The 20,499-nt window shown below is 47.5% G+C and overlaps 1 protein-coding gene across 4 annotated transcripts in view; it reads left to right on the plus strand.

The window, feature by feature from the left end:
- The window catches only part of Arid1b (AT rich interactive domain 1B (SWI-like)), a 353,360-nt gene that overhangs the window by 316,111 nt on the left and 16,750 nt on the right, over positions 1-20,499 (plus strand). For all 4 annotated transcript variants that reach the window (XM_006523223.4, XM_006523221.4, NM_001085355.1 and 1 more), the window contains 6 exons: positions 1,428-1,537; positions 3,467-3,625; positions 8,234-8,443; positions 10,866-11,070; positions 16,869-17,007; positions 17,242-17,414. In XM_006523223.4, coding sequence (XP_006523286.1) covers positions 1,428-1,537; positions 3,467-3,625; positions 8,234-8,443; positions 10,866-11,070; positions 16,869-17,007; positions 17,242-17,414 — 996 coding nt within the window. The remainder of the gene's footprint in view (positions 1-1,427; positions 1,538-3,466; positions 3,626-8,233; positions 8,444-10,865; positions 11,071-16,868; positions 17,008-17,241; positions 17,415-20,499) is intronic.

A 20,499-nucleotide genomic window follows, 5' to 3' on the forward strand; every position in this document is an offset into this window, starting at 1 on the left:
ATTATGTTCTGTGTGTGTCGCGATGCCTTTAAGGACTGACTGAGCTGCAAACGGGCTCTGCAAACCCAGCTAGTGTGCCTGTGGCAACTCAGGCTTTCAGAGCACGGAACTGAGTGTGCCGATGCAAACTCCAGGGCACATGGCAGGCAGGGTAGGCTTTTTTGGCAGGACCTATGGTCTCAACCTGCAGTGATGCTAACGATATTAACAAATTAGCACCATGGAGCTTGCCAGCTAACTCACCAGAGCCTGCTCATTCTCTCCCTGCTGTAATTAAAACTAATTATTTTCTAAAACATAGTAATACATGAATATATGCAGTTATCGTTTCTGTAGTGGGCGATCTGCAGGGCCTGTTTCAGGCTGGTTTTCGTTTCCTTCTTTCGGGTACACTGTGCTCCCTGAATCCTGCCTGGCTGAGCCCACACTTGCCGTGGCAGCATCTGGAGCAGGTCCTGTTTATGATGCCTCAGGGTTCTGTCATCTTGACAGGGAATGAGTGCAGATAGCTGCCTCAGTTTCCTCTTGTCCTTTACAGTTGTATTTAGCATGTCCTCCAGCTCAGGGGTGTGCAGATGGCTCTCTAGTGGGTTCTCCAGAAATTCAGCTCTGTTCCCTCAATAACTACACTGATTGCCCTCTGTGGTCTGATTCTAACCTTACAAAGAAACCAAACCTTCTCCCAAGTATGTCTGTTGGTATCAACAATGAGTACATATGCGTCAATTGATGTCTAAAACGTTAACAGGGTCTAGATAAAGCTAGCTGCATTGCTCAGCCAAAGATAGGAAGTATAGGTTGCATCAGGAGCTGCTATGGGCATTTCACTCCTACGGAGGGTTGGTGACTGCAGGCTCTGTGCCAGCTGAAGGGACAGCAACCCACTGTAAAGTCATAGGAACTTCCCCTAAGTCCTCTGTGTGGCTCTCGTCCTTTACTGTAGACTAGACCATAAGAAGTAGCTAAGATTTTTCAAACAGCGATTACTTGAACTGAGGAAATAGAAGGCCAGGCCATCTCGAGCCCAGGTGAGCACTGAGCGGCTTGCCAGCCATGCCCCATGAGTGATTTATATGACTGCCCATTTCCACTGCTGCCTACCAGCTTAAGTGACAATAAAGAAAAACTCTATTATAAATTGAGGGCATGTTTGGGACTCTTGCGTATACTGAGTCTGCCTTTTTCTCCCACGGAAAGCAGTTCATACATCAGTGTGCTTCAGGATCCTGTGACTCTGCTGGCTGGCTGGCTGGCTGGCTGGCTGGCTGGCTGGCTGGCTGGCTGGCTGGCTGGCTGGTTCATTGGTTTTGCCCCTTTTTTCCTTCAGGAGAAGCTTGGGTGCTGGTGCTTCACTCAGTAGCTCATGTAAGCAGGGGTGTCATGGTACATCCCAAGAATAATGCTGACTTTCTCCTATTTTCCATTAGCATCTATGGGTCTTGCAGATATGATGTCTCCCAGTGAGTCCAAATTGTCTGTGCCTCTTAAAGCAGATGGTAAAGAAGAAGGCGTGTCCCAGCCTGAGAGCAAGTCAAAGGTATTTCCTCCTTGCACACTATAGTCCTCCCTCCCTGCACACTATGGTCTCCCTGCACACTATGGTCCTCCCTCCCTGCCCACTATGGTCCTCCCAGCACACCATGGTCCTCTCTTCCTGCACACCATGGTCCTCTCGCATGCCACAGGCTACCAGGCTGCTTGCTCTTCTCAGCCTAGTACTGTGACACTGCCCCATGTCCTTCCTCTCTGCGTGTCTCCATGTGTCACGTGTTTGCAGTCTTTTCTCTCCTTCTGCACATCCCCCAGGGGGTGGATATGAAAGTTGCTGTTTCTAATGGCGTTATCACCATGGGGGAGTTGGAGGGGACAAAGCCTACCTGAGAAATGCTCTTGGGAGAAGCAAGGGATCTCTGTTGCCTGGCGTGGACACTTGGAGCCATTTCTCTGCCTTTAGTTTAGAGCTTCCTGTTTTGGCCACCTCAGCAACAGCATCCATATTATTTTGCTTCGCTACCTTGTTTCATAAATAAGGCTCTTTATTTTTTCTCGCGCTTTCCTGCATAATGGGTAATCCATGCTTAGCATTCCATTTAAGCTTAAGCAAGCATGATGGCTTTGGGTCCTTTCCAGCATCCCTCACAGAGACCAGCCATACTAAGAATGTGGTGGTGCTTTGCTTTGTTTGGGGGGTGGGAGGACATCATGTTTCTATATACAGCTGTGATAGAGAGACACACACACATACATATCATGTTTCTATATACAGCTGTGATAGAGAGATACACACACACACACATCGTGTTTTTATATACAGCTGTGATAGAGAGATACACACACGCACATCGTGTTTTTATATACAGCTGTGATAGAGAGATACACACACACACACATCATGTTTCTATATACAGCTGTGATAGAGACACACACACATCATGTTTCTATATACAGCTGTGATAGAGAGACACACACACATACATATCATGTTTCTATATACAGCTGTGATAGAGAGATACACACACACACACATCATGTTTTTATATACAGCTGTGATAGAGAGATACACACACACACATCATGTTTCTATATACAGCTGTGATAGAGACACACACACATCATGTTTCTATATACAGCTGTGATAGAGAGACACACACACACACATACACATCATGTTTCTATATACAGCTGTGATAGAGAGACACACACATACACATCATGTCTTTATATACAGCTGTGATAGAGACACACACATACACATCATGTCTCTATATACAGCTGTGATAGATACACACACACATCATGTCTCTATATACAGCTGTGATAGAGAGATACACACACACACATCATGTTTCTATATACAGCTGTGATAGAGAGACACACACACACATACACATCATGTTTCTATATACAGCTGTGATAGATATACACACATACACATGTCTCTATATACAGCTGTGATAGAGAGACACACACACACACACACACACATTATGTTTCTATATACAGCTGTGATAGAGACACACACACATACACATCATGTTTCTATATACAGCTGTGATAGAGACACACACATCATGTTTCTATATACAGCTGTGATAGAGACACACACATCATGTTTCTATATACAGCTGTGATAGACACACACACACACATACACATCATGTTTCTATATACAGCTGTGATAGAGATACACACACATACACATCATGTTCCTATATACAGCTGTGATAGAGATACACACACATACACATCATGTTTCTATATACAGCTGTGATAGAGAGATACACACACATCATGTCTCTATATACAGCTGTGATAGAGAGATACACACACACACACATCATGTTTCTATATACAGCTATGATAGAGAGATACACACACTTACACAATTAGTCTGTTAAACTGGGTGTACCTTTGCTTGAAATGCAGTTTGATGTAACTTTGTCTTCCCCTTGTTCCTCTCCCACAGGACAGCTATGGCTCTCAGGGCATTTCCCAGCCTCCAACCCCAGGCAACCTGCCTGTCCCTTCCCCAATGTCTCCCAGCTCTGCCAGCATCTCCTCCTTTCATGGAGATGAGAGTGACAGCATTAGCAGCCCAGGCTGGCCCAAGACACCATCAAGCCCTGTAAGTGATCCTGGCTGTCTCTTTTTTTGTTATTTTGGGGTTTGGGGGGATAGTTAATAATGTTTTACTGCTCAGTGGTTTGCATTGTTGATCCATGAAAAGGCTTGCTTTTTTTATTTCATTAGTAACAAAACAAATGAACATGTGCCATAGATCTTTCTGGCACTATCAGCAGCTGCTCTGAAGTGAAGGCCTGCCTCCAACAAGGAGGTGTGCTGACACTCTGGGGGCCCAGACTCCTCCAGGAGTGTGGACTGTGTGCCATCAAAGGCTTCTCTAAAACCAGCTGCTGCCCTTTACAAGGGAACTAACTAATAGCGGTCATGAGAAAAATTACTCATTTAGCTGCGGGTTTAACTTTGTCATGGGCTGTTATATCTAAAACATATTCTGAAGCTTCATATCTGAAATAAATGAATAAATATTGCAATCGGGCACAGCATACCATAGCGGCAGCCCTGCCTCTATGTCTGAAATTGACAAAGGTATGGAGATGCTAGTGTATGTGGGGTAGACTAAGAATGTATGCGGGCATCTGAGCCATTGGAGAGACGTGTTTGCATGCCGGGAAATGCTTTTCTGATCGCCGAGTTGGGCTTTACTCCTTCTAAAATATTATTCTGTACCAATAAAAATAAGTAGTGTGTTACAGTAACCTTTTTACCATACTCTCATACAGGGAATCAAAAGATCTTTAAAGGCTGTTTAAAAACCTAACATGCAGTTAGTGGGCAAGAAGCATGACAGTGTATTAAAGACCCCAGCTCAGTACAAGTGGGAGGGAGAAACCCCTGGCTGTGCAGAGTCTACCAATCCAGTCCAAAGCCACAAGGAGCTACTGCTAGTCACCCACTCACTGGGTGAGACAGACAGAGGCTAGCGTGCTGGAGAGCTGGTGGCTGGAGCAAAGGCTAGCGTGCTGGAGAGCTGGTGGCTGGAGCAAAGGCTAGCGTGCTGGAGAGCTGGTGGCTGGGGCAAAGGTTAAGGAAGCTCGGCTGTAACCACCTTCTTCCCTTCAGAGCAGGGACGGGAGGGCGCTGTAGAGCCCCCCTTCTGGCAGATGGGGTCCGATTCTGAGATACTCAGGATGAGATGTGAACTCAGGAAAGAGCGCACAGACCCTAGTTTTATGTGCTGTTGTGCTGTGTGCTCTGAGCCTCCGAAGGCAGGCAATACTGTGTATTTTTTCCTCCTTTCTCTCTCCCTTCCTTTCTTTCTCTTTGTAACAGGAAAAAGTATATGTATTAGTAATTCTAAATGAATGGGAAGAATTTAAATACATTTGCAAAACTATTAGCATATTGGCTCAGTGATAGAAAAGGATAATCTTTAAAACTTAAGATAATAATTACAAATAATCACTGAACTTGAAGACCACTTGTGAAGGAATTACAGGTGACTGAGGTCTGCTGTGTTCTAACTTCCAACTCAGTCTGCCTTATCCAGTGAGGCTTGTGCAAAATTCTGATCAAAATTCTACTTTTTAGCTGGATGCAGCGCCACAAGCCAGTAGTCCCAGAGGAAAGACGCAGAAGCAGGAAGGCTCCAGCCTGGGCTACATAGCAAGACCCTACCTCAAAAATGTTTTCTTTTTTCAATCTTATTTAAATGTAATAGAAAAGCAAACTAAAGTATTGCCCATTTTCTGATTATTACACTTGAAACATAATATTTTTCTTTTTTAAAAATATTGCCACATATATTATTTCTTTATATACCATAAATTGTTTTGTGTTTAAAAATTTGCAGCAACTCCCTGGCTTTAGTACTAAACAAGGGCAGGAGAAGCCATGTTTGCTGTGTGGAAAATGCTAGACTCCTGCTGTGTGCTCTGCTGCGCACTCCTTTCCTGAAGGAGCCAGTAATTCAGGACGGGACTGAAGAGGGTAGAGCACAGGGCTCGTGTTATTCTTGCCTCAGATCCCGACAGGCATCTGTGAGTCAGGAGGATCTAGCTGCTCCTTAGAGATACCACTTCATTCTGTGTTTGAATTTGATCTTAATACTGTCCCCAGTAAAGCTTTCCAAAAGCAAGCGTGAACTGGGCAAAGCTGCTGTGGTTGCTGTGACAGTGGGCTGTGGACCAACACTGCTTTGTTAGGAAACATTGTAAAATATAAATAAACATTTGTCCATACACATATACATAGAACCAAGCATATGGTAAAGACTGCAGAAATGTAAATCTGCCTCAGAGACTTGAGGAAATGTGCATTTTAGCTTAATTAAACTGTATGTAAGGAAAACATTTGTGGCACTATAAGAATATCTTGCTGTGGATTTTCAAAGCACACGTCCCCTTTTTTCCCCTCCCCAGTGGTTTCAGAACCTGGGAGTGCTCACAGCACAGAAGTAGTTCCAAGTGCCTCTTGGACACCTGCAAGAGTTACTGGGTCCTCCTGAAGGCCTTTCCTCATAAACACTGTCCTCAGGTGGGGACTGGAGAGATGGCTCAGAGTGGTTAGGGCAGTAGCTGCTCTTGCAAAGGACCTGGGTTTAGTCTCCAACAGCCAGTGATGGCTCACAGCCATTGTAACTTCAGTTCCAGAGGATCCAGCACCCTCTTCTGGCCTGTATGGCACTGTACACATACAGGGTCAGGACCACGATCACCGCCGTCATCACTGTGTTCGCCAGGACCAAGTGATACATATACACATGAAATAAAAATAGATCTCAAAGAAAAACTTCTTCAGAGGATCCCAACCACTGGTGTGTAGGAAAGAGGAAGAGATGAGTTTCACGGCAGCAGGAAGCACACATGCTCTCTGTCGGGCTCCGCCTCTCTGTTCTTCTTTCTTTAGGACAGTGGGTGGCTCACCAACAAGCCTTGGGACAGGGAGACAGCCACTGTTGCTCTCTCAGCTGTAGTCTCTCTGTGGTCACCGTGTTCATGTCACACCTTGCTCTTTTGTCCTGTACAGAGAGATTTGAGTTCGTTGTTCATTCTTACCTGAGCACCGTTAGACTTTTCACACATTTTTTACTACATTCAAGCATTTACAGAATGCTTTACAAGCATCTAAGACCATTAGTGTGAAGGACACTGTGCTGAGTGAGTGGAGTCAGAATCAACAAGCTTAACACATGGATGGGAGAGTCGCCAGCTGCAGCCCACCGTAGAACAAAGCTTTACACACTCTGAGCAGAATCCTGCAAGGGAGCAACTCAGCCATGCTCAGGTAGAGCTGAGCTCAGGTGTAGATGAGCCAGCAGGCCTCCTGCGAGGTGATCACACAGTCACCTATGTACTTCTGCTCTGGGCAGTGCTGGGGAAGATGTGAAGACTGGCAAGAATGTTATCTTGGAGCTGGAGAGACGGCTTAGATGCTGTACTTGCCAAAGATCCAGTTTCTATTCCCAGTAGCCACAGCCCCTGTCATGTGGCTCACAACTGCCTGTACCTCCAGTTCCAGGGGATCCATACCCCTCTTTTGGACTCAGTGGACATAAACACCTTAAGTATAGTAGATTCATATCTAAAGTAATTTTAAATGACTTGAAGTTTAAGTTCAACTCTGAAGTTAACCCCTAAAGATCACGTATTGATGGTTTAACTGGGTCACCTCCCCTCCCCTGCTCTTCAGGGCTGGGGACTGGATTTAGACCTTGTTGTATAGGGACACTGGGCTCTGTCACCCACCCTTTGCCTGCCTTATTTTCTTCCAATTTGAGACAAGGACTCAATAAACTATCCAGTCTAACCTCAAACTTGGAATCCTTTTGCCTCGGCCTTCCAAGTAGCTGGGAGAACAGACTTGCACCACTGGCCCAGGTCACCCATGTTTATATATGTTATGTAGCCATGTTTAATGCCTCAGTACTCAGGAATTAACACTACAGGCAGAATGGCTTTAGAGTGGCCATAGACAGGAAGCTGCCATTTGAGGAGCTGGAGGTGGCTTCCAGAGTAGTAGGCAACCATACTGGGGTACTTGTCTCGTCACACTGAGAAGCTCATAGACACTATGTAGGGAGAGCTGGCTGTCTCCTGCCACAACATCAGCTACCCAGGTGCTTACGAACTCTACCATCTTGGAGGCAGCCCGTCTCCTGTCTGTGCTTTCTGTCCCCCACCCCACTCCTCCCCTGCACAGTCTACAGTAAGCCTACAGTAAGAATACCAGGTATTCTGCCACGTGACTCCATCTTTACAAGGACATGTAGTCATCATTTTTATTATTTTGAGGGGGAAAAAGTAGGAATGTATTTCTTGGTGACAGGGGACTCTGTGACATCAGCCGTGGGAAGTCTGACCACAGGCATCCATTCTCTGGGCTGCCAGCCTTTTATTTCCCGAAGCACATGAGACTTCACTGGAATCTTGTCTTCCGGGACTCAGTGCATCTATCAACGTGCTTATTTTAGTTTAGTTGTTTCAGGTGTTAAATTAAGAGTCTGAGCCCTTTTACTTAAAGTCGCAGTGTGTTACTTGAGAGAATGTGTAGTTTGTGCCTGAACTCGTTGCCATTATTGCTGGCAGCCGTGTGACAGCAGCAGTTTCTAATGCATTTTCTTGTACTTGTCAACTCACTGTTCTTCTCTTGCCTTTCTCCCGTCCACCCCATCCCTGCCCCCATGCCTGCCACCACATACTCCTGACACCAGAAGTCCAGCTCTTCCTCCACCACTGGGGAGAAGATCACGAAGGTCTATGAGCTGGGGAATGAGCCGGAGAGGAAGCTGTGGGTCGACCGTTACCTAACGTTCATGGAAGAGAGGGGCTCCCCGGTGTCCAGTCTGCCAGCAGTGGGCAAGAAGCCCCTGGACCTGTTCCGACTGTATGTCTGCGTCAAGGAGATTGGAGGTTTGGCGCAGGTGAGCCTCCGTCGGGCGGAGTGCTGCAGGCAGGCCTTTGGGCGCACTGCTCGGTTCGGGATGTTGTGTTTGGCCTCTGACTTTTCTAAGCCTGTAGGCTGGTCCCCCTCCTAAGACTCTGTAGTGCTCGGAGGGAGCTACAGTTCCTGACTCTGCTACCCACTCCTGTGGCCTCAATTCCCTCATCCGTCCTAGACCAGCAGACCTTTTTCCCAGGCAGCTCTAAGATTCTCTGGTTACAAATGACTAAATTCGTCATAGATCAGATACAAATCAAATCACAAATCAGATACAATCACTATATTTCTATATCCAGAGCAACTTATAAATTCAAACTGCACATAGTGGGACTTGCCTATAATTCCATAGTTGGGAGGAAGAAACAGAAAGATCAGGAATTCAAAGACAGCTGCAGCTATGTGAGACCCTGCCTCAAAAGAAAGCAGAAAGGGCAATTCAGCTGTAAGAATAAAGCCATGCTTACAGCTCCTGGATAGCTACAGTAACCCCCAGGGCTTACTGGGTGAGCAGGCCACACACCCAGGAATAGAGTTCAAGGTGAGGCTCACCTTTTGTCTGTGCAAAAGCCCACCATTGCTTGTTGTGTCAGAATGTTCCCCTAAACCCCTGTATCCCTGACACTCCACTTTGTTCACCCCATTATTTTTGCTGAGGGGTCTGGTTGAAGTAGGGGTGTACCTCATCTCACCATGGCCTTTATCTGGGTGTACTCACAAGGCACAGGTCACTAACCTTGGGAATTGATGAGGAAGCTCGTGTATAACTAAATAAATTACAATAATGTCCCCACCCGAGTGTGTGGCGGGTAAGCTCCTGCCATGACTGGGGATCTCCTGTGGACTCTAAAGACTCCAGGTCCCCACCCTAGATCAATTCTGTGACGCTGGCTGGGTCCCCAGAAGCCTAATAGGCAGATGGAATGAGACAACAAACACCCCACCAAAGCAACCTGTCACCCTATGTCTCTGGGGTTCTGGGGTGCAGGGCAGACCTTCACTAGTGTCTGGACCCTTTAGGTGCCTGCCCCCCACAGGACTGAGGCCTATAACTAGATCCACTAGAACTCGGGTCTAGCTCTTCGGAATCTCAACATGTGCTGGGTAGAGCACCTCTCCCCTGTCTCCCTATGCCTCTGCCTCTCCCACTCTGCTTAGCTCTCCTAGGCTGGACTCTAATGCAAATCTCCAAGACTAAAGCACTAGAATCCAGGCATCAGGTGGCATGTGTGGCTGTGGTGTGTGTGGCTCTGGTCTGGCTCCCTGAGTCACGCCAGTGTATTTAAGCAGATTACGGCTGCACACAAGCAACTCTGCAGCTTAGCCAGTGCACACCCAGGGGACACCACCAATGCTGTCCCACACCAACAAGGTCATATCCTAGCACTCTGGTTGGCCATCTCTGAAGCAGCTGTGACCTGCTGTTTGCACCCACTTTCGTTAAGTGCTGAAAGATGTATTTCCCAGAGCAATCCAGCAGTGTGTTTATTGTTGTGACTATTTAGTACTACGTAAATGGATGTAAAGAGCCTTGTGCCAAAGTTTAGATCCATAAATTCATTAATTCATGACCATTGCAAGCTACTCAACATAGTACCTGTCCAAAGACACAAGCTTCCTTCTTCCCTGAGTTATTTGTGTGTTCATGTTTCATTCATGACTTTAAGTTCTTACTTCCCATTCCAAGTTGGAATGAGAAAGTTGAAGCAATGCATCTATGTACCTGTGCCCTTCCATGAACGCTCGCGCGCGCACTCACACACACATACACACCTTCTCTTGGAAGGCTGATGGAAACCCTGTAGGACACACACAAACCACTCAGCTGCTGGCCGACACTCCAGCCAGGGAGAAGTAAGCACTTGTGTGCTCAGCCCACAAGGAGCCTCAGTGAAAGCCTTGTGGGAGACTGTATCCCGAGTCACAGGCTCACACTCTGGCTGGTGGGAGGAAGCATTACTTTTTCATGTAAGAATGGTGCCGTTATTATAGTTAAGGCACACTTTTCTTTTAAAGATTAGGGGTGTGAGAGAGAGAGAGAGAGAGAGAGAGAGAGAGAGAGAGAGAGAGAGAGAGTGTGTGTGTGTGTGTGTGTGTGTGTGTGTGTGTGTGTGTTGGGTTCTCCATTCATCGGGGGCTCAGAAATCTGGAAGCTCTTATTCAAGTCTATAGGAGCCGTAGCAGGCAGAGACCCCAGCAAGTGGGCTTTTATGTAACCATCAGCAGGTTCCTTAATGGTTTTATGGCTGTAAATGCTGTCTGTGTGCTGCTGAGTGGGAGTGATGAGCATTAGTTAAAAGAAGCAAATGAAAAAAGTAAGCCAAGACATTAAGTGCTTGTTTGTCTCCAGGCTTTAAACAAGCCACTTTGCCACGAACCAACCATCCTGCCCATTTTTTTGCTAGGTTAATAAAAACAAGAAGTGGCGTGAGCTGGCAACCAACCTGAACGTTGGCACTTCCAGCAGCGCAGCCAGCTCTCTGAAAAAGCAGTATATTCAGTACCTGTTCGCCTTTGAGTGCAAAACTGAGCGCGGGGAGGAGCCCCCACCTGAAGTCTTCAGCACCGGGGATTCGAAGAAGCAGCCAAAGCTCCAGCCGCCATCTCCTGGTAAGAGCAGTGCTCCAGCTGGGCCCAGCAGAGTGGGCCTGGGACCAGGCTGAGCCAGAGCTCCAGAGCCAGGAGAGGACCCACCCCCAGCAGAGCTCAGGCCCTCAGAGAAGGACAGAGTGCTGCAGGGTGTGGTGCTGCCCTGCCTGTCAGACCGTGCCTCCCATCATCTCATCAGAGTAGACTTAGAGTCCTGAGCCACATACCTCTGTGTGTAACACAAGGATTTAAGAATAGCCATCTCTCTGGATGGAGTAAACACCTTCATGAACCCACTCTGGTATTTCACAGTCTGGGTGGCGCCACCTTCAGGCCCAGTGACTGGCTTGCACTACCTCTTCTGTCTGGGCCACTCCAGTTTGTACTTTGAAAAATAAAATCTGGACTCAGGTTCTGCTGTCACCCGAAGGGAATCCCCGCCAGTGCTGAGGCAAAGGCTGTCGGGTGCATCATGGGGACCAGGTGTACAGGCAGCTCCTTCCTGCCCCTGCACCCACACAGTGGATAAGGTCACTCTATCTTCTGGCATTCCTCCCACACCCCACACCCCCGCCCTTAGACTTTGAAGTGTGAGATTACCACATGCTGTAAGCTGGCAAATCCAGTGTTAGAGACAGGGAAATCAGCCCCCTGCCCGGTTCTGCATGGTGGCCTCACTCAGGTAACACCCCGCCCCCCATTTCTGGTTGCTGGTCACTGGTCATCACAGATCCCACTTAAGGCTAGTTCCCTGCAGCATTGGTGGCACCCTGCCGCTGCTGTGTAAGGTGGGGCCTGCGCACACTCAGCAGTCACTGCTCCTGTTCTGAGGCTAACTGAAAGCCCATGTTTGTTGAGCAAATGCAGTATGCTAGGAGTCTCCTGTTTACTGCACTGTTCCAGCACAGCCCGTGTCCTATCACACCTCCAGCAACACTTTAAAAAATGAAGTTTAAAACCAGCGCTGGCATAAATACCTGTTGCTCACTGTGCCCGATACGATCTTCTGATTCTTCCCTTCTCGTGGCGCTCCACGCAAGACAGCGGTCCCTCGGTGTTTTCCCGCCCTTTCCAGGTCCCTGTTTGAGCACCAATCTGTAGTACCACGGCCTGCCTGAACCAGGTATTCCTGGAAGGCAGGCTGGGGCTGAAAGAGAGAGACTAGACGGCGAGGAAAGAATGAAGCCAAGACAAGTTTTCTCTGATCAAGGCCCTCGAGTTTACTAAGACAATGTGCTTATAAAAGGGGGGCGGGGGAGGCCCATCCCCGCCAATCCATTCTTGGTGCCTGAAGCCAGCCTGTAGGCGATGGGCAGGATAGGATGTGTCTCCAGAATGTCTCAAGGGTCTCTCAGCAGGTAGCAGAGTCTCAGAGTTGGGCAGCGGTAGTTGACATAACAATATAGCCATCTCAGTTGGAAGGCTGCACCCCAGGTGATCTCATTTTTTAGAGGCAGCAAAGTCTGAATCAGCCTGCTTCAAGGCTGGGGGCGGCTACATTTACTTCTCAGTCCGTAAGGTTCCCATGAGCCCTGGTGCAGGTGCAGTATTGATGTCCCCAAGACAGTGAAGGTAGATAAGCTCTTAGGACCCCAAAGCTACCCCATGATACTGCAGGAACCCTGTTTGGGGCTTTTTGATCATATGTTGGACACAAACTCACTCGATGCCTTAGCCTAGAAGGAAATGCCTTTGAAGCAGGCCCAGTGTTTACATCAGAATCTAGAGAAAGAACTCTGTTCCCTTGTAATTGATTCTCTGGTGCCAGTCAGCATCAACGAGCAGCCAGCCATGCACTGCCCTGCCCATCCTTAGACGGAGGTCCAGTTCTAAGAAGGAAACCCTCCTCGGCAGCCTCACCCTTAATGACCCCAAACATTGACCACTCAGGACATACCTGAGCACGGGACAGGCTGATTTTAAAAACCACACATTACATTCAGCTCACAGACTTAAAGAATTGGTCTGTGAACAGCCCTGAACTGTTCTTCCAAAATAACACCCCAGTGGGGTGCAGGGTCCAAAGCAGTGGTGTCTGCAAAGATCTAAAGATACGTTTATTTGTCAGGAAAGAGCCTGTGTCCCTGAATGGCTTGCACTTGTGTGTGGAGAATAGCGCTCCCAGCATGCCTGAGGCTCAGAACAGGAAGCCCTGCTGGGGTACAGGTCCTGCAGAAAGTGGAGGCCTGCTCTCCGAGCAGCCAGCACTTTCCTTTCCCCAGTTTAGGACAGCTACCCTTATAGCGGCAACATTATCATTTTACCTGCACAGAGGAACTGGACTTGATCGACCCATCTTGGTCCAGATGTAGCAAGGTCCTGCTGTGACCTGGGGACAGTAGGAGCAAAGCTTCCTGATGCTGCCTGTGCAGTCAGTGTCCACTCCAGAGACACCATGTGGTGTATGCTGGGCCACACAGCCCATCCACGGGGCAGAAACAGCAGCAGCAGCCTGCAGCCCATAGCCAGGCTTATGCATCAGAGCCTCCCTGGCCCCTTGCCCTTCCTTGCAATTGTTGAAAAGAGCTATTCCTGTGCCAAGATGTTTTCTTGGTCTCTTTTAACATACAACTTGTAAAGCTAACTTTCAGTTAAACCTTTCTTAACAAGGCAAACTAAACCAAAAGATTTCCAATGAATGTGTTCCTATATCTTGTGTCTTTGTTCTGGGAGGGTTTTTTTGGTTTTTTGTTTGTTTTGTATTTCCAGCCTGTCTGGGTTTGCTGTGGCTTTATGAATCTAAAGTTGAGTTCAGTCAGGCCTTGGAGGCTTGTCTCACTTCATCTCTACAGCTACGCCATAGAGGCAGGCACTCTGCAGACAGCTGCGCCTCATGACCTCTGCCAGGGCGTTAGCACGCAGTCTGCGTCCCTGGGTTCCATGCGACCCTAACCCTCAACCTCCCCAAGTTAGTGGAGAAGTCCAGTCAACAGCACTTGTCCCCAGCAGACTTGGGGAAATGGCACCGAGGAGGGGGGCAGGCACAGACAAGGGAACTCCACTCAGCTTGTAAGTTTGTAACCTAAAACCCATCCATCTTTGCTGGCAGGTGGCTGGCTGCATTTTTATTATTAGCTGACAAGTGATGTCACAAAACCTGTCTCGCTTCCAACTAGGGAATCCTCAGAGGAAGATAAATGAGAACGGGCTGCTGTATAAGCAAAGCTGCCCTCCAGTTGACCTCCAGACACCAGACCTGGGTCACATGGGCTGTTCTCCCCCCCCCCAACCCCCACCACACACACACACACACACACACCCCTCCCTTTGGCACTAGGGCACCAAGTTCATGCTGTGTAAATTATCTTCCCAGCCGGGAGCCCTGGCTGTTCCTGTCTGAAGTGTGAATGTGCTTAACCTCCAGTAACCTTTCCATTGTTTACTTTAGAGTATACATTCATAGCTTCTGGCAAAAGGTAGGGATCTCCTAGAGAGTAAGCCAGCCTCCTCTGCTAATGGAGTGGCAAGAAGGTGGATTCAGGCTTTTTTTTTTTTTTTTTTTTTCTTAAAAGGAAAGGAAAAACACTAACAAGAAAGGAGCTTTCCTTTATTTATTTATTTATTTATTTATTTTACTCTCTATAACTGTGAATTCTTTCTAAGTAACGGTCATTCTAAAATCACAGCAGCCTAATAGCCACATTTCCAAGGAAAGTCAGCCTGACACAGAAACAAGTTATTTCTCCTCCTCTGCAGTAGGGGGTTGATGGGGAAGATGGATTAGAGTGCTACAGGACACCCCTTCCTCCCTCACTGTGGTTTTCCTTCTTCATGCACATTTCCAGAGTTCTAAGTGTCTGTTAGCTGCCTGAAGCCATCCCTAAGTCTCCCTGAGCTTCATGAACACAGTGGGCCACCACTCAGGCCACAGGGCCCCTGTCTGACAGACAACACTTGTACATAGCTAGTGCTTTCTAAGGACAAGTTGTCAGGTCCAAAGAAAAAAGCCCCAGTTCCCTGTACTCCAAAAGACATCCATATATCCAGAAATGAGCTCAAGCTAGACTGTATGATGTCTGGCGGTTATATAAAAGCCAGCCTTCTTCAAGAACTTATGAAACTGGTCCCCATCTAACAGAAGGAACCATTTCCCTTACCTCTAGCAGAAGGACAAATGGCTACCTTTGTTACATATCAAAGCACAGGCAGGCCTCTGGCTCCCTCAATATCCCAAGTACCTGTTCTACATTTCAAAGTCCACACTAGCACGCTGCTAGCATGCTGTCTTCCCGGGTTCCCTCTGCCTACACACAGTTGTTCTTTCTATAATGGCAAGGTTTTCTCTGCCCTGGCTAGTCTCACCTTGCTCGCTCTAGTCTCTATCTCTTGCTGTTCTCCTTTCTCACAGATAGCCCTGGCCAGGTCCGCTCTGCTGGCCATGCTCAGTCTACTTTCTCTCCCTGCTCTGGACTCTTCCAGATGCCTCTGGCTGCACTCTTATATCTACAATAAAAACTTGGACGATATCACAGAGTTCCTGTGGATGGATAGTTTCTTTACTGACATGCACCTTTCCCATTTCTGATCCCTTCATTAAGTAATGGTTTGGAACTTGCTTAACCAACATATTCTCTGATGTAAAAAAAACATGGGGTGAGGAGGGACCACAGAGAGAGAGAGAGAGAGAGAGAGAGAGAGAGAGAGAGAGAGAGAGAGAGAGAGAGAGAGAGAGAAAGAGAGAGGAAAGCAGGAGATGTTTCCTAAGCTAGCGGTCTGCAGAGTTCACAGTCCCAGATAGTTGTTGCAGGTGCCAGCACATGGGGCTGTGTGAGCTGTGTCAGTTTGCTGCTCTAAGTTCACCTGTTGAAAAGAGCCCAGATCATCGGACACAGATTCATCCAGCATGCTCCTGTCTAATCAATACGTGGAACGAACATCTATCTGTTGAGTATCTAACATGCTAAAGACTGTGATAGATGATAAAGCAGGAGCTCTTGGAATACTTTGGTTTCCCTATAAAGCAAGGTTAGTTTATCCCGTGTGAGCTTGGAAAGGGGCTCCTGTCTGAGTGCTGTTATTCTGAAGTCATCCTGGCTGAGCCTGAGTCCCGGAATTCTGACAACAGCATCAGAGACCTGCAAGTCAGTGGAATAACAAATCCGAGTCACAGCTCAAGTGACAGTGTTTTTAACGATCAAGCATAGATGTCCAGTTGTTGAAGAGATATTAAAATACTGTAAGGTGCCCTGTTAACGGTTGTAAGCACTTTTCAGCTGCAGACATTCCCACTACTGAAGAACCCGCGTTCTGAAGCCCCAGATTACAGCCCACCAACCTCAAACACCAGAATTGTTATTCTGTTTCTTCTGTATTTACATTTAGAGTATATCCAACTAGACTGAGTTAAACAATTTTCTGCCTGAAGCCTTCTTTTTCTTGGACTCCTTTCCCTGGGATAAATGCCCCAGGGAGCAGTTACCCAGTCATATGTGTAACCATGTGTTATGGCTCACAGATGAAGAATGTTTCTAAATCAGTTATTCAGAAAATCCCTTCCCTGGGTGGTGAGGACAGAACCGAGTGTACAGTGCTTGCCCGTTCGGGTGAAGCACGGGCATCAGTAACTGGTATAGCATCCCTGTGCTGGTGCTCTCAGCCCTCCCTCTACCCCCCCTCCACCCCTCCCCACGCTCCCACTCTCTTGGTCTCTCACTCTGTCATTTTCTGAACAAAAACAGTGTATACGTAATTGACTTTACTAAATTGTTACTATGATTCCAGTAAATCTTACTTTTAACCTTTTCAAATACATGGTTACCAAAAATTAGCTTACTCAATAACACTAGCTTTTCTCCTTATTTTCCCTTGATGACTGCTAGCTAACTCAGGATCCTTACAAGGCCCACAGACTCCACAGTCAACTGGGAGCAATTCGATGGCAGAGGTTCCAGGTGACCTGAAGCCACCAACCCCAGCCTCTACCCCTCATGGACAGATGACTCCCATGCAAAGCGGAAGGTATGCTCTGAGGACTCTTGAGATATAAAGCCTAGTTTTGTTTTGGTTTGGGGGCAAACTTAATAGAAAAAGTTCTTCCCTGATTATTTTTAAGTGCTCAGTACTGCTCCTTTCAGCGTGTAGTTTACTTTGGGTGGTTTTGCATCCACCAGTCGCAAGTGTGGCTTATTTCCTGAGCTCTGTGGGTATATAGTGTCACAGTATCACTCAGCTTTCCCGCTCTGTGTCTCTCAGAAGCAGTACAGTCAGTGTGCATGACCCGTTCTCAGACGTGAGTGACTCAGCGTACCCAAAACGGAACTCCATGACTCCAAACGCCCCATACCAGCAGGGCATGGGCATGCCAGACATGATGGGCAGGATGCCCTATGAACCCAACAAGGACCCTTTCAGTGGAATGAGAAAAGGTACGTGGAGGGGCATTCTCCAGGAGACTTCCTTTCCCAGCTGCCTGGCAGCCTGTTCACCTCTTCAGTTGGGACGGTTCTAAGCCCCTGCCATGTAGTGACACAGCCTCCTTCCTGCTTAAGCCAGAGCCTCAGGAGAACTTGGCCACTCTGAGTCTGACTTGCCTCTTTCGGAAATGGTGAAAGCAGCAGATTAAGTCCACACACAGGAAGCCAGTAGAATGATGGACAGTTGTGGTCTGGAAAGCATCCAATGGCTGCCATGATCGACATGGTGTGAACAGAAACAGGGCACAGTGCTAAGTACAAAATAGTGTTCTTACATTCATGATTCTAACAGTTAACAGACATAGGAGGGCAGAAAAGCAAAGACCCTGGTGGGTAGGAGAGAGCAAGCAGACAGGAAAGCGTGGAAATAGCAGCGGTTTTGAGTGAATGCATTGGAGGGAGGCAGAGGCCCTGCAGATTGGTGTATCTGTAGCAATGGGATCTACCTGCCTCTGTCTTCCCAATGCAGGGGCATGAGAGTATCAGGGACAACAGAAACCCAAGGCTGAGTCTTAAACCTGGCCAGCCCCAGGGAGTTCACAATCAACATGGCACACACCAGCATCAGGGTGTGTATTCGAATAGGTAGCACACACCAGCATCAGGTAGGAACCTGGCAGATTGCATTTTGGCATTCACCCAAATGCAGGTAGGTCCTGTCAAATTAAGCCATCATATGAGCATTTTTTCATATACAGGAAAGATTGTGAAGATGTTTTGTGGCAGTGGTTATTCTGGGATCCCGTAGAGAGTGGTAGCTGTGTCATACTTAGATGTTGAAATACATAAAATTTTTTGAGACTGGGTCTCACTATGTACCCCCAGCTGACCTGAAACTCCATGTCAACCAGGTTGGCCTCAAACTCACAGAGGCCTCTGTCTCCCCAAGTTCTTGGTTAAAGGCATGCACCACCACACCAGCTGTGAGTTTTATGATCCCCAGGAGTGGAGAGACACATAAAGCCCAAGCTTGGTTTTGATGAGTATTATGGGCTATAAAAAGGGAAGAATCTCAGAATCTTTAGCATTGGGTGTATGCGAATGTGATGTGTAATATTTTAGATGTATTTCAGGTAACAGTTACATAAAGCAAGACGGTCTGTAATTTTTTTTTTCAAGAGAGAGTCTCAAAGCTACTTCTAAGTAAAGATTTTCAGACTGCAGGAGGGTCCAGAAGCCTCCTGGGTGTTAGAAGCAGCTAGCTTTCTATGGTGGTGAGTGATTTGGGGCCTGTCTCCTGCTTGTCTTAGTCAGGGTTTTACTGCTGAGAAGAGACACCATGATCACAGCAAATCTTATAAAAGACAACATTGCATCGGGGCTGGTTTACACTTTGAGAGGTTGAGTCCATTATCATTATCATGGCAGGAAACATCGCAACATGCAGGCAGACATGGGGCTGGAGAAGGAGCTGAGAGTTCTACATCTTGATCCACTGTGTGCCAGACCATCTGTAACGTTTCCATAGGAGACCTCATAGCCTGCCCCCACAGTAGCATGCTTCCTCCAACAAGACCACACTTCCTGATAGTGGCACTCCCTATGGGCCAAGCCTTCAAACCCATGAGTCTGTGAGGACCACACCACACTACCTTTGGACTCTAAAAATATAACAACATGGAAAAAATAATGATTTAATTAATTTCTTTGGGGTGGGCCTCTGACTCTCTGGTGTTCTGTCTCTGTGTCCTGCTGTACAGGAGCCACGGGAGCCTCTCGTTCCCTCAGACCTGCAGTCTCTCCTAGGAATGAATTTGAGAGGCTGTGGGGCTTTCTGCACAATCATGAATTGAAATCTCCAGCACCCACGTAAAAGCTGGTTTGTGGATATTCCCACAGCTCCAGTGCCATGGTAGCCTAGACAGGAGAATTTTTAGTTTGCTAGATAGCCAGCCTAGCCAAGTATGTGAGCCCCACATTCAATAAGAAAGGCCTCATCTCAAAGTTAAGCTGGGGAAGACTCTGACACCGTGTGCACCTGTGCATGCACACACAGCACAAAAATGAATTCGGGCAGGCAGGGGACCGAGTGGAGGCTGTGTTGTAAGGTGGCAGGTAGAGAGATAATGAGTGGAAGATAAATAGCACAGTCTTTGTATATTTCTGCCCACCTGCTGCCTCATAGCGCTGGGACATTTATGTCCACAGAAAACATTTTCTTACAGCTCTAATTAGTTGTAAATAAAGTTGTTCATTCTTCAAGTTGTTCATTGGTCTGTGAATTTAGACCAATATCCATGGAGACCACTGTTGCCAGGGTAGCAGCAGCGGGTGGTCCTGTTGTCACCACCACTGACCTGTGACTTAGTGGTGCAGCAAGTCAGCCTGCTGTGAGATCCCTTAACCCATGGAGCCGGCCTTGCCTGCTGCTTACCACCTGCCTCGGACAGGGCACGTGATCTCGGACTAGGCTGACTCTATCTGAGTCTTTGACCGTGGTACCCAGTGTGTCTGAGGCTCTGTTACTCTCCATGTACATTGCTGTGTGTAAATCTTTTACTAACCCCTGGTACTGTAACACTAGCTGGGCTGTCCCTCCCATTTAGCTCCTACACATCTGTGGTGTGTGACTGTTTCCATGAGATGGATTCCTAGGTTTAGTGAGTCAAAGAATGGGAATAAAGTGCCTCTATCATCTTGTCCTGTATAGCAGAGCTCCAAACTCAGACTTCAGTTAGCAGAACCACTATGTCACATGGCTGTGTCGTCAGGAGGCCTCTGGGGTGGCTGATGTCAGCAGAGTCTTTACTGGGGACCCAGTTGGAGTCTGGGACCTTTCTGTGGGGTTTCTTGGGTGTCCTTGCTACAGAAGGTAAAATCCAGGATCCAAGATAAACCCTGTTGCAAGCTCAAGCAAGTGTTTGCTGGAGTCCATTTTCCTGAGCCGGTTGGTCAACACTGGCCATGTGGCCTATCCCAGCGTCATTATAGGAGGGGACAGCATGGGCTGTGAATACAAGCAGATGTGTTTCTGTGTGTGCCAGGGATGGCTGCCCACAGCAGGTGCGGGCAGCAGTTAAATGCACTGGCAGGAGTG

The sequence above is a fragment of the Mus musculus genome, chromosome 17 (assembly GCF_000001635.26).
Source record: "Mus musculus strain C57BL/6J chromosome 17, GRCm38.p6 C57BL/6J".
In the NCBI taxonomy this organism is placed as follows: Eukaryota; Metazoa; Chordata; class Mammalia; order Rodentia; family Muridae; genus Mus; species Mus musculus.